At 40.8% G+C, this 13384-nt stretch overlaps 1 protein-coding gene across 1 annotated transcript; it reads right to left on the reverse strand.

Annotated features, from left to right (window-relative positions):
• Positions 1–9294: 9294 nt before the first annotated feature.
• Positions 9295–10991, reverse strand: CCL20 (C-C motif chemokine ligand 20). Its single transcript, XM_041475758.1, has 4 exons — positions 10910–10991; positions 10567–10681; positions 9769–9846; positions 9295–9595 (listed from the first exon to the last, which is right to left on the reverse strand). The coding sequence occupies exons 1-4, from the start codon at positions 10989–10991 to the stop codon at positions 9568–9570; spliced, it is 303 nt and encodes a 100-aa protein (XP_041331692.1). The 3' UTR covers positions 9295–9567.
• Positions 10992–13384: the final 2393 nt, after the last annotated feature.

Consider the following 13384-nt stretch of genomic DNA (forward strand, 5'->3'; position numbering starts at 1 on the left):
TTTACTTACTTGGACCAACCCTATTCAAAAATAACTTTTTGAACAACCCCAAATCTTGGTGGTCTCCAATTTCTTAACAACTTTTTGTATTTGTTTAGCATAATATTTATTCACCCAGATTATAAATTCAGAATATAAATATTTTTCTGTTCTTCTAACTTAAATGACGTGAACAAACAACTGTGGCAAGGACACTGCTTCTTACCTTAAAACATAATTTGTTCATCATAAACACAGATTCATGCAGCCTTTCTGGTACCTTCAACTTAACACCAACTGGAAGTACTACATTTAGTTGTTTTAGTCATATTTAAACAAAACAGTCAAAACAGGGGAGGGAAGTGGAAGGACTGCAAAGCTCCATGATGCCGGTATCTGTTGATCAGTACGTTTTCCCCTCACTTTCTTACTCCAAATCTTCATCTGAACACAGACACCTCACAGTTTGTCCTTTCCTGTTATTAGGATGCAATAATGACACAAGATGATAAATCAGGCCTCAGCTGTCACCTCTTTCTTTGCTTCTGTAAGCATAAGATAAGGGAGCAGTGGAGTCACGGCAGAAGTCAATCCCTCTGAGCCCTGTGCCTGCTCTCCAGGCTGACCCAGAGAGGCGCTGATGTGATGGCCTTGTTTGCTCCACTCCTGTACAGTCACTAGAAAACACTGCTGACCAGCTGAGTGGGGACAAAGAGCTCACTCTGTGCCGAGACAAAGCTTTTCCCACAGTGCTACCCAGGATGGGCCTGGGTGAAAATACATGCACAATGACCACAGTGTGTCCTTCAGACAAAACAGAACCAGAGCTGTAGCACCGGTGGGATTACCTGAGGAGTCTTCAGGCAAAAAGGGGAAAACTGTGGGGAAGGAGTGAATGGAAGGACTTGCTATTTCATTTTTATTGAAGACTAGATAAGAGGGATTCTGATGATACAGCAGACTAAGCTCCTGTCCATGCCATTAAACCTTGACTGTTAAAAAGAAATGCAACTTTGCTTCAAGTTCGTGGAAAGAAGCAACTAGTGCATACTTTTAGAAGGAATATTTTCAGGCTGCTGGGGCAAAATTGCTGCCCTGCTATTTTTCAGTGTCTAAAGAGTGCACACAACCTCTGAGTCATGAAAGACTGACTTCAAAGAATGCACCATGTAGGGAGTTCAAAAATGTCTACACTGGAAGTAAAAATTAAATGCTGAGACATACATCTTTTATGCACAGAGATCAAAAATATTGATGATATCAGCCTGGAAAGATAATTTATAGAGCAGTTGCTCCCTGTGCATTTTTGCTTATGTCAGCAGCTTCCAGGAGAGGCAGAAAGTTGAGATGGTATAAAACTCATTGGTCTGTATTCAAGAGGCTTTGAAAGGCTTCAGTGTAGATTATCTACAGTGCTGAAGGGAACTCTATCAGACAATGTGAAGCAAAATCAGTGCAGTTACAACGAAGAACCTCCTTTAGAGAACCTTGGGTTCTTCCTGCCAACACAGGTTCTCAAAAATCCACTCTTGAGCCAATGTACCATCCTAAGGATAAGGTGAAAGTGTTTCTGACTCAAACACAATTGCTTGCAGAGAAGAGTGGGGTTTAAGCTTTCTGGTTTAAAGTTGCATCATGACCCACTTGTTCTGAAGTAGGTCAGCCTGTGGTGTGCTGAACTCAGTCAGAAAGGCCTGCCCAAGAGTAGTCTGAGCTGAGGGAAAGATGTAGAAAGCCACTTCCTATGTCTGTTATGCCAGCAGTGGGTGAAGTGAATTTTTACTAAGGGGAGTTTTTGTGTGCTGTCCTTTCTCATCATTTTCAGGTCTGTAGAATGCAGAAGAACAGTTCTCTGATAGTTGCTTGTTTCTGCTTGGTGAATTAAACAGATTTACATATTTTTTTCCCAAGGTTGTTTTATTCTGCTTCCTGTTACCCAAACAGACTTAGTGCATTGCTAAAGCTCCTTCTCACTTCTGCTCTGTTATTTCCAGTGCTAATCATGACACCACAGCCATGAAAATGTTAAAACTATTACTTATATAAGGGACTTTATGTTCTGGGAATTTTCCCTTTGCTAAGTAAGAGCTGTTCCAGGAGAAGGAAGTGACAGTGCATTGCAGAACAGTGTTCTCTTTCCCAAGGATTGTTTATCCTCTTTGCATGGCTGTTTTCATTAATTTAAAAATCTAAAATTTAAAAAAAAAATTGCTGGTTGTAATTTGCCAAGAAGGTGTGTCACCCACAAATTTCTGTTCAGACGAATAGTTGCTTGTAATGTTCACCTACAGTGAGATAATAACAAGTAGCAGAAAGGAACAGTAGTTCTCTTCCTTATCTTCCATTTTCCATCTCTGACAAACTGCTTGCATATCCCATGCAGTCAGGGAATTCCATACATCCTTACTTACTTCAGTCAAATTTTCACTCAACTGAAACAAATTTTTCCTTCCTGTCCACTTTTTATGACTTTCCTCTTAACCTTGCCAAGTTTATGAGTTGACTTGACAACAAAAAAATCCTCAGTACAAAAACCCCAATGAGATATATTTATCTTACCGCTTCTGAGAAGGACTCAGAGATGCCTTTAATCTTTCTTTCCATGGCCCATGGGAGCTGAAGACCTTTAGCCTGGGCTCTGCATCGTCCCATCAAGACGGCGAAGCTGACGGTGTTGGGTAATAACGCAAGTGTTCTGCGGTCAGTTGTTTCCAGATGCACCCAGTGAGGAACAGAGAGGAGCTCTTCTACATATACATAATGCACAATTGGGTCAAACCATGAGTCAGGAGGCAGCAAAAGCTCCTGACAAATAACAAGATTTCTAGTAAGTCTACAATAGAACTGGAAAATATAAGTAGTAAAAGCCACTTTGTTTTAGAAAACACGACTTTGCAGAAGTAGAAGTGTGTTCATCTCACCATTGTTTGTAATAATTTTTTTTTTAAAAAGCCAAAATAACTAACTTGTGATTTCATATTTATTATCTATAATTCTGAAATTTATTAAGCATTTCACTTAAGCAGTTCTTTTTTCTATATCTGTTTCAAGGCCAGGTTGGTTGGGATTGGATGGGTCCTTAAGCAACCTGGTCTAGTGGAAGGTGTCCCTGCCCATGTCAGGGAGGTGGAAACTGGATGATCTTTAAGGTCCCTTCTAATCCAAACCATTCTATGATTCTATAGTCCTTCAATAAGTGTGCTAGTCCTACTACATTGTCTTCTCTTCTTTACCATCATTTTGATGTTCTTTGTATGGATGTGCAAAACAAGGTGCATGTATATCAACCATTAATTGTAATTAGCAGTAATACAGCGCTACCCACTTTCATAGTCTTGAAACATTTTTGCCTACTCTTGTGCCAATTTGGGGAATGCTATAGAGATTTGTTATCTTTGAGATTTGCAGATATCTCAGATATCTGAGATTTGTATCATCTCTGAAAGACATTTTGACCATTTATTCCTAGTCATAAAAACATGAAACATTCAGATGCTCACAGGAACACACAATCATCTCTTTGAAACAGCTGTATTAAATGTACATTTGGAAAAAAAAATCACTCTAGTAGGATATATAGCCTAAACATTATTAATTTTCAGATATGCAGGACAAACTTTTATGTGATCATTTTGATTTGCATTCCCTAAACACAGCTGTATTCCTATTTGTACATGAGATACAATTCATACGTGAGTGAACAACTGAAGTCACTCTATACACTGACCACTGTACAGCTCTGATTTACCTGCCACATTAAATTTGTCATTCTCAGTTTCCCATTTGCCTACTTTGAATGTTTATAGAGTTATCACTGGCTTTGTGCCTGACCAATGATGCTGCAAGGATATTGAACTACTAGTTTAATCTTGACACTGTAATTGACAATTTCACTGCCAACTGGACCACTTACTTGAACCCATTTCCACTGGCACACTCTGATCAGATGGCTTGATCAGTCAGTGCATAGCTGTCTGCTCCCCCACAGGTCTGAGGCTGTAGCTCCTAACAGATTTGTAATGTTTCTCTGCCCTTGGCACCTCATGACGCTGTCTGCTGGCACCTCCATATTGTGTAAATCAAAGCACAAATATTTTGTGCTCTGTTTTAAACACTTTGGTACATGCCTACACTAACCATGGATCCCCAACTGCACTATTTCCATGCTTCACATTTCCTGAGTTGCCTTATCTTGTAGCTGTCTATTAAATGGATCCCATCATTCAGGTTTTCTCACCAGGAAGCCCAGGTGGGCCCAGATGGGCCACCCTGCTCCCATTTCCACAAGCTGGTTTGTATGTTTGTTTGTTTCTCTCTCCCTCCTTCTTATCATGGGCACGTCTCTTAACCGAGTGTCGTCTTACAGAAAGGATATCTGATATTACAGCTACCCATGTGTCCTCTCCTGCACTGTGACACGGACAGCTAATGATAGCCTGGCAGTGCTGAGTTGTCTCTAAAGGCCATTCCATCCCTCTGCAGCAGTAAAGACGTCAAGGAGAAAAAACCCTATAAACCAAACAGATAGAAAGAACATAGGCATCTTCAGCCATCTTCAGCTAGAACAGCCATTGTTTTCACTGAAAAAGGGACTCAAGATCATCACTTCTGATAACTGGAAGCAGTGTTCACTGAAAGAAACATGGCAATGACCTTGCTGTTAAATTTCACTACTACAGCTGCTACACAAAAACATGTGTTGGGTGTTGAAACATCATGCAACCAGCTTGGATACGAAAAGCTGTTGAGGTATTTTCCACTTGTTTGTCTGGGTTTATTTTGAGGACTAGAAAAAATAATCATTATAAGGCTTAGATTTTTAGGTAAATCAAGATACTTCATGAAAACCTGATATGCTGAAATGCGTTGGATACAAAAAAAATTAATCAAGGGGCTGGGGTTTTTAAATTTATATGTGTGGCAATTAATTTTATATTTAATGGACCTGATTTGATTGCATCTCATGAATATTAAGAGTTGGGAAGAAACCAAATTTAACAGAATCTGTGATGCAACTCTTTATCTGTAGAACAGATTCCTATACAAAGTCAACTCCCACTCATATCAGCCGCCACTTCTGAGAACAGGGGTAGTACTCTTTCTCCTTGGATGCTCATATCCCTTTGCTGGCAGTATCAGTCTAGGAGAAAGTGCCATGTGCAATCTCTCTCTCCTCACTTTTGTACATCAGCTGTGTTGCCACAATGGTGCATAAAATCCCTCTCATATAGGACATGCCTTGTAAGTATATCCAGCAAATTCCTTATATGGATGCTATTTAGAGAATAGCTATTTTTTTATGGAGTTTCAACCCGAATTATAAATTTTCTCCTTGATACAAAGACAGTGTAAAAAAAATAATAGAGTTTTCAGTTTAAAGTTAGGGAGCAGGAAAATTTCAGGAACATGGAAATTTAAGTGCAGGTGCTTACGAGTAAAATTATCACCTACTTTGGGGGTATAAATGAAGTCATGGAAGCAAAACTGTAGAAATGCTGTTGTAAATTTAAAAAGAAAAATTAAATATAGTATTTTTGTCTCCACTTTTCCTGTGGCATATTTGCTTTTTATGCATGCAGTATTCTAAATTTCATCTGCTGCTTTTACATTTAATATGTATTTTGTATTGCATAATATTTGAATAATGCTAGAAATTCAAGAAAGCTAAAACACTATTAAATGAGTGCCTGGGTTTATTTGCAGTGGTAGGTCTATGAGCAATGCTCTATGGTTAATATACAATAGCAGCCACAGGACTGCAGCTATTATATATCACATCTAAATGTTCTAACACCAGCAGCTCTAGGAGGGCTTTGGCTGGGAGCTGTCTGCACCTGCCAGCACAGAAAGAATAAACACAGCAATTGAAAAGCCTTTACAGACTTAGGACTGCAGCACTGCTCAGTTAAGGCTGACACCTCCCAGAACAGAGCAACCACAAGATCATGAGAACATAAATCATAGTTTTCATTTATGTACAGTCACACAGCTGTAATTGCTTATTATAATTAGCATGCACAACGCAGTGGGCTTGTTCTGAAGACTAAAAGCTTCTTTTATGATTCATTTTTTTGGCAAAGGATGTTGCCTGTAGCCTGATATTTGGAGCAAGGCTGCCAGGGTGTAACACAGCTGAACTCAGTGTACAGAAAATCTGTTACAATTGATCCGTTTCTATTGTTTTGATGTTTTTCCGGCTGGGTGGATACCATCAGAATCAAGTGACAGTGTCATAGGCTTAAAGCCCTTTGCAGTTCTGGAGTTCCCCAGTTCAATTCTCAACAAAATTGCAGCTGAGTAGTGCACTCCAGTTCATCAGGAGTGAAGTTAGGCTGCACGTGGGCTCGTTGGTTATTGAAAATAACTGACCAATTATCCACATCCCTGTGGAGGGATGAAAGTGTCACTGTCACTAAGCACACCCAGTAAAGCTGGGGTTTGAGATATGCCTGAAAGCTGTGCACTGCAGGACAAGGCCACTCACCCATTTGTCTCTTGGATTTGAGGGGGCTTTACAACCCCTCTGTGTTTTTCCCCTTTTGGTGGAAAAATCAGGAGACAAGGAAGGGATAAAACAGTCTTCAACTTATGGAAGCTGCCATCAACTGAGGAGAAATGCAATAAATAACTAGTTAGTACTTCTCTAGCAGACGAAATGTGGCAGGTTTTATATTTTAACAGCAAAATTAAATCATCAGATTTGCTATTCCTTACAAAAATCCCTGACCATGCAATGCTAGTTGTTTTGTTGCTTTGTGCTGGAGTGTAATTAAAAAAAATTTAGAAATGAGTAATCTAATTATGATTCCATATGTGAACAGAAATTTTTCTGTCAAAGATCCTAACACAACAAAAGGCTGCAATTCCTGATTTGGAAAGGTGTGAGATTGCTTTGTGGTAAAAAAAAAAATAAAATAAAATTTAAAAAGAAATTTAAAAAAATTTTAAAAAAAGCACAGAAAGAATAGACACAAATAGGATTCAATAGCAATACTGCAGCTAGAGCACAAGAATCACTGAGGACTAGTTTCAATACAGAGAAAGCAGGACATTTTGAAACTGAAGTATAAAGTGGTCAGAGTTTGAAGGGAAAGCTCTCACATCCAATTCCCAAATATCCAAGCTATAATAAAAATATTTTGCAAGAAAAGAAAATTTGGTTTTTTAAACTTTATGCAAATGGAAGAGAAAAATTCTCAAAATTATCATTATTTAATTCTGCATCTCAAATTATTCAACAAAATTGCACAGGCTGAATTAGGAGCTGAAGGTCAAAGATAGGGAGGAGACAGAGACTCACCTACTCATGTGCAGAACAGTCCCACCAAAGTAATCAGGCTTCAGGGTTTCCTAGAAAGGGTAATGATTTACAGAGCTATCAGAATTTCTAACAGACCACTTAAGGTTACATTCAAAAATGTGCCTCTGATCTGATGATGTTGGAGTCCCAGCACTCAGTTACAATGCCTGTTTGTATCCTCAGGAAGGCATGGAGAGACGTGCTATTTCTACACAGACTTCCCTACCAGTAACATAACAACCGTAGCAATTTCTGATATTGAGCATGGAAGCCGATATTTTCAATATCTTTTCTCTTCCCAAGAGGTTGATTATAAAAAAATTTGCCCAGCATAAGAGGACTAAAAAGAAATCCCTCAAGTCTTAGCTCTGTGGATGGAGCATGTGGGGTTTTATAGCAATGGTACCATGGATGAGTAGAGGAAGCATTAGTTACAGAAGCACTACAAAACTTTAAAGAGGCCTGAACTGGGAATAAAGAGCCACCCCCAGAATTCCACACAGTGGTCTTCACTTCCTTATTTTGCTCCCCTGCTTTAAATTCAACTCTTGGACTCCAGTCTTTTCTGCACCAAGTTCTTTACGGCTCTGGTTCCTAACACCAGTTCCCAGGGTAGGCTTGGGGAACCTCACCTTCCAGCACTTTTAACAGAAACCCATTCATCATGTCTACCACTTTTTGGTTCCTGATTTAGCCTGTGAACTCTTTGAGCCCAAACAGCCCATACCAGTACTAGCAGCTATGAGACAGAGCCCCACACTTCTGCCCAGAAGTTAGGGGAATGCCCAGAACAAGCTGGGTAATTACTTCTCCCTGGAGAATACCTTATGTTCTCAATATCAGGAATCCACCTGAAGGAAATTAAAGCTAATTAATTTTGCTCCTTTAGATACCTTGCTCCTTGAGAGCTTCACCCACAGGGAACTGACAAGTTCCAGATTTGTAGAGCCACAAGCAGATTTTTTAAGTTCTAGCACGTGTTGAAACCAGAAAATAACAGCCTTACACTCATGAACACCATTTTTAAAACGCAGTATCTCTCAGCTCCTCTCTTAAGGGCACCAAAAATACTTTGCCTTTAAGTTTAAAAATTAAATTAAAATTAGTGCTTGTATTTCCATGACTAAAAGGTACTAAAAGACAAGATGTAAATTTATCCACAAAACTCCTGTGCTGACAGTGGGAGGACTTCACTTGCACACCCTGCATGGTCACATCCCTGAAGCCCACATGGGCCATGTACTAGAGGATAAAAAGCTGAGCAGTCTTCCCCAGCCCACATGTACCCATCTCTTCCATGAGGTCTCATTATTTTATCCCTGACCTCCATCAAGAGCTCCTGCATCAGGAAAACCTCATTATGCTGGAAGCCATAGGCAGACACAAAAAGGATACCACAGGCAGACACAAAAAGCAGAGGAAAGCACTGCAAGTTTCTCCTCTAGAGAAAGCCCTTTAGGTTGAGAGCAGACTGTTACCACAATGAATCCTCCTCGGTGGATAAGCTAGAAGCTTGCCCAGTAACAATGTGTAAGGCTCCTCCTGAATAAGCAGAGAAATTGGCAAAAGCAGTCCTCTTGAGTCTGATTAAGATGAAGCTAAGTCTTCATGGTAAGCAGAACTTGATATATAGCATCTGTCTGAGGAAGGAATTACACCCTATGGAGGTCATAGCTACCCCTAGGGCAAGCAAAGTGAGTAAGGTGGAAAGTGGCTGTAACAGGTATCAACACACCTGTGCAATTGTTTCACCTGGAGGCTCTTAACAAAGGAATTAATTTCAAGGACAAGTCATGTTTTCAATTAAAAAGAAATAAACATATCACAGAGAGTGCTGATTTTAACATTTATTTTTTTTTTTTAATCTTCAGTTACCTTTTTTTTCTGCAAACAGACTTTATTTAACAATAGTTCAAGAGGTATTATAATGCTTAAAGGAAATATTTTGGCACAAGACAATAACAAAATAAACAGAATAAATAACCTGCTTTACATATGCTGAAGAAAACAAAACCAACATGCAATAAACTTAATAAAATTCACACTCTGTACAACAGCTCAAGGTAAACAGTACTCATGTTCTATCAGTAACATACACATATTAGTAAAAATAAAAACTTTAACAACATGCTTAACTCAAGCAAAACAGCGATGCAATATGAATCAACTCAAGAGGTTCACGGGTTCCAAAGAAGCCAGAGCTGGAGGTGAGCGAGCACCTCGGCCAGGAGCCTCAACCCAGGGCTTCTTCAGCCATGTCTGTGTTTTGGTCCTTGCTGGAAACTGCGTCAGGCTGACATCTTCCTGAGCTTGTGGCTGTTCAAAGGAAGAGAGAACACACATAAATAATGACCTCAATTATAGTTTTCTCTTCTTCCCTGAGAGAATAGCTCAGGTGGAAGAAGGGACATGTGACATGACTGTCTCTGAGAAGATTTCAGGAAGGAGTAGCTAAGTCTGACAGGAGATGGAAAGAGATGGATTCCTACCTCAGGAAAAGGAGATGTTTCTTCACCCAGCCTTCCTTAGGATTTACACAGGCATTCCGCCCACTGGCAGTGTGGAAACTGGAAAAGAAATAATGATAAAGATATCAGAAATCCCTGCCAATAACTGCTGTGTGGAGTACAGTTACTCTATATAATGACCAATAGAAATTGCTTTTGTAAACACCAGCTAAACATGGAATGCTCCAAATCCCTCCAATATTATATGAAGAAAAAGAAAGTTAAATGTAATAGTTACTTCAGTCTCAGGGATCATTTTTTGCACCATAAAATGTTGTTCAATTTATTTGATCTGTTTAGGCAAAGACCTTTGCTGGATGCCAGAAACAATTTGTAAAATTAAGAATAGCTGCTGTCAAGCTGAGGTGACAGATCAACATCAAGGCCAAAACCTTGTAAGAAAAAACATCTGATCCCTGTGAATTAGAAGGAATCTTGTCACTTATGTATCTGTTCACAGGTTTTGGCAAGGGAGCACACTGTGTTGGCCAGAATGGCCCTTAGCTGGAGACAAAACCTGTCTTTGTTTACACAGCTGATTCCTAAAGAGTCAGATTTATTATTTACATTGTATGACTGTCCCTTGGGTTAGCAGTCCCTATCAACTAGAGGTTGTGTGTTTTGTTTACAGGTGAGATGTACAGTTTGTTTAGTTAATTTAACTTTCTGAAAAGGCAGGAAGAATCACCCTTATAACATTCAAATCCTTCGTTTAGCCCAGACAGACATACAAGGTTAATACATGTCAGAAAAACTGGAGAGATTCAGAAAGTAACTTACATGATGGCAGGGATGTCGCAGACCTCACTGGGGAGCTGTTCAGTGTAACCCTTCAGGACCCACCGAGGCAGACGCACTTTGGTGTAGGACAGGCAGCAATCCTGGTTGCTTTGTGCTGGAATGGAGGACAACAACAAAGTCAATAAACCCCATTTGGCCCTGCTGTCTAGGGCACTCAGTGTTCAACCCCAACCATCCAGCTCGCTCATGACAGAAGAGGTGGATGAGAGAGGATGCAGCACATTCTGGTGAAACCATTCCCTTCCAGCTCAGCCCCATCCTGCTGCCAGCTGTGAGCAGCACCAGGAGCCCTTCCCAGAGCAGAACACCCGAGGTCACTCACCTTCCGAGGTGCCCCACAGGAGCAGTGCCAGGAGCCCCAGCAGGGAAACCAGGACCATGCTCTTGCTGCTGCAGCCAGTCATTCCCTCTCCACACACAGCTGTGCTCCAGTGAGTACCTGGCTGCTACGTGCTGCTCCTGCCAGCCCTGCCTCACCTCCACCTGCTTATAAAGGGGTGGCAGGAGCCGCGGGAATTCACACACGGGCGGGTTCCACTGTCATCAGCGGGTTTCCCCACAGCAAATTCCATTGCGCCTGATTTGGCCCCAGCAATCCTTCCGGGTACTACAAACAGAGATAAGTGTGCTGGGGAATATTTTCTTTTTTTTCCTTTTTTTTTTTTTTTTTTGTTTTTTTTTAAAGCTGCTTAAAAGATTCAGTCTAAAAGAAAAGGAAATAAAAGGCTATGAGGTAATGGTTCTGTGGGTGAAGCGTGTGTAGTTTTAGAGTGAAATGAGAAAAGAGGTGGGTGGGTGAAATGAGGAAAGTCAAATGTAGGTAACTTTAAATGTTACCTATAGAAACTGTGTGTCTGCTGTGCTCTAGTTTAATAAACACAGCCCGGGAGCAGAGGCAGGTGGGCTGAGCCAGCCAGATTCATTTCAGCGTGGCAAGCCCACAGGAGCTGGGTCGCAAGCTGCACCAATATCAAAGTACTACATTAATATTTCCTGGTTGGCCAACTCCGTAACATTGGACTTTCCAGATTACTGCTTTCTGAGCTCTGGACTGTAGTATTGACAGGGACACATGAGCAACACTGAGTATTCATGGAAATGTGTTTATTTCATTTCCTTAACCATATATTCCTTGCCATGACTTCCTGCCAGGTTGTTACATGTCTGAACTATTTCATCTGCACAGAGTGAGCTTAAAAGAAAGTTGAAATTGGGCCTATATTCTCCAAATCTGTGCCTTCTAGAATGCATTAATGCACTTAATAAACAATAGCCATAGTTTGTTGCTTTCCCAAACTGTATCAGAGTATTGAGACACCTGAACATTCAACAAAAATATACACAATCTTAAAATTGCCGCGCACACCTCTAGAGAAACCACCAGGGAGAGGCTCTGTCACCACTCCAAGTACATTTTTTGAGCTGCTACTCAATGATGGAACTTTCCCATGCTGTTTAGGGATCTGTGTGAAACTACTGTGATGGCTGCAGGCCATGTCCTGGCCAGCCAGTACTCACAGGAGCTGCTGCCAGCTCCAGGTGCTTATAGAGTAACCTGAGCTTTAAGTGATTTCTGTTAAGGCAGAGCTCATGGACAGTCATAGGCAGTGCATAACTACATGCCTTCTATCCTTCACAGAGTGCCAGTACCTCTCTCAAAGGGTGATTTGTAGAAATGGTAACAGCTTGAACTCTAGAACAGACTATTATTCAGAGAAAGTAATTTCTCTATGTAATAGTGAGAACTGAGGGAATTTCATATGGCTGAGGTATACAAGTGCAACCTTGCAGTGTGCATGGCATCACATATACTGGACATGCTTCTCTGCAGGGCCACAGCAACTGGCCAAAAGATGGGGAGGAGGCAACAAAGAACCCATGCCCTAATGAAAGCAGCTTTTTGTAACTGTTTTATGGATCATGGTGAAATGCCACAAAAGTTCAAAAATATCAATGCTCTCAGTATGCAGCTATCTCAATTAAAGACTATCTGTCGACATTAGGCAATGCCTCAAACTCGCTGACTCGAATGGTAGTGTTTTCTTTTACATACAGGTTTCAGGGATCCCAAATCTATTATACCTATACCCAGCTCTGGCATTCCATATGCCATTTCCTAGGCCATGCTGTTATCCAGATGGAGGTGGCCTTGCACCTCATGTCTTCCTCATGACTCTACAGCTCTATTTCTTCTGCACCAAGGGCTTCTTGGACAGAATCTTCTCATCTGAGCTTTGACACTTCTAGCTAAGCCCCAGCAGTTTGGATACCAGGCTATGACACTGCTCAGGCAGCGCTCACCCCCTAGTCCTGCCCTGAGGCAGTTTCCACCACACCAGTGGTTCCCACAACTGACCATGGCTAGTGATGTGCCTTGTCACAGCTGGACTCATGCTCATGGTGTTCCTTTTACCTCATTTTTTGTTTGATTTAGGAAATTAGGTTAAGATTTAGATTTAGAACAACAGCCACAATGCGGGCCCCAGCTTAAGGAGCACTGTCAGTTTGTTTGTACTTGGTGTATACAAAGTGCCTTCAGTTTATTTGCACAAAATAGTTAAAAAATACAAAAAGTTTTAATGCAAAGCTCTGCTGGTTGTGATATGACACATAATGTATCTTATCAGTCTTTACCTTCACAAACCGCTAATGGAAACAGAAGGCAAAAAATATAAAAAACCAAGGAGGTGCTTACATGTCCCAGGGAACTGTTTTTCATTATTCCCTGGGAGTGAGGGGACAGTGACTGTTGTCCACCCTGACCCAACCAAACTTTAAACCTGTTTCCTCTGGCACC

Source organism: Pyrgilauda ruficollis, unplaced genomic scaffold (genome assembly GCF_017590135.1).
Source record: "Pyrgilauda ruficollis isolate IOZ18807 unplaced genomic scaffold, ASM1759013v1 scaffold36, whole genome shotgun sequence".
Classification (NCBI taxonomy): domain Eukaryota; kingdom Metazoa; phylum Chordata; class Aves; order Passeriformes; family Passeridae; genus Pyrgilauda; species Pyrgilauda ruficollis.

Bases quoted from the DNA above. Each gene is read 5' to 3' on its own strand.
- CCL20 (XM_041475758.1), bottom strand. From the start codon at position 10,991: ATGACTGGCTGCAGCAGCAAGAGCATGGTCCTGGTTTCCCTGCTGGGG. The intron at 10,682-10,909 runs GTGAGTGACCTC...CCTCCATTCCAG, and splicing joins CCTGTGGGGCACCTCGGAAG to CACAAAGCAACCAGGATTGC. The intron at 9,596-9,768 runs GTAGGAATCCAT...TCCTTTGAACAG, and splicing joins AAACATCTCCTTTTCCTGAG to CCACAAGCTCAGGAAGATGT.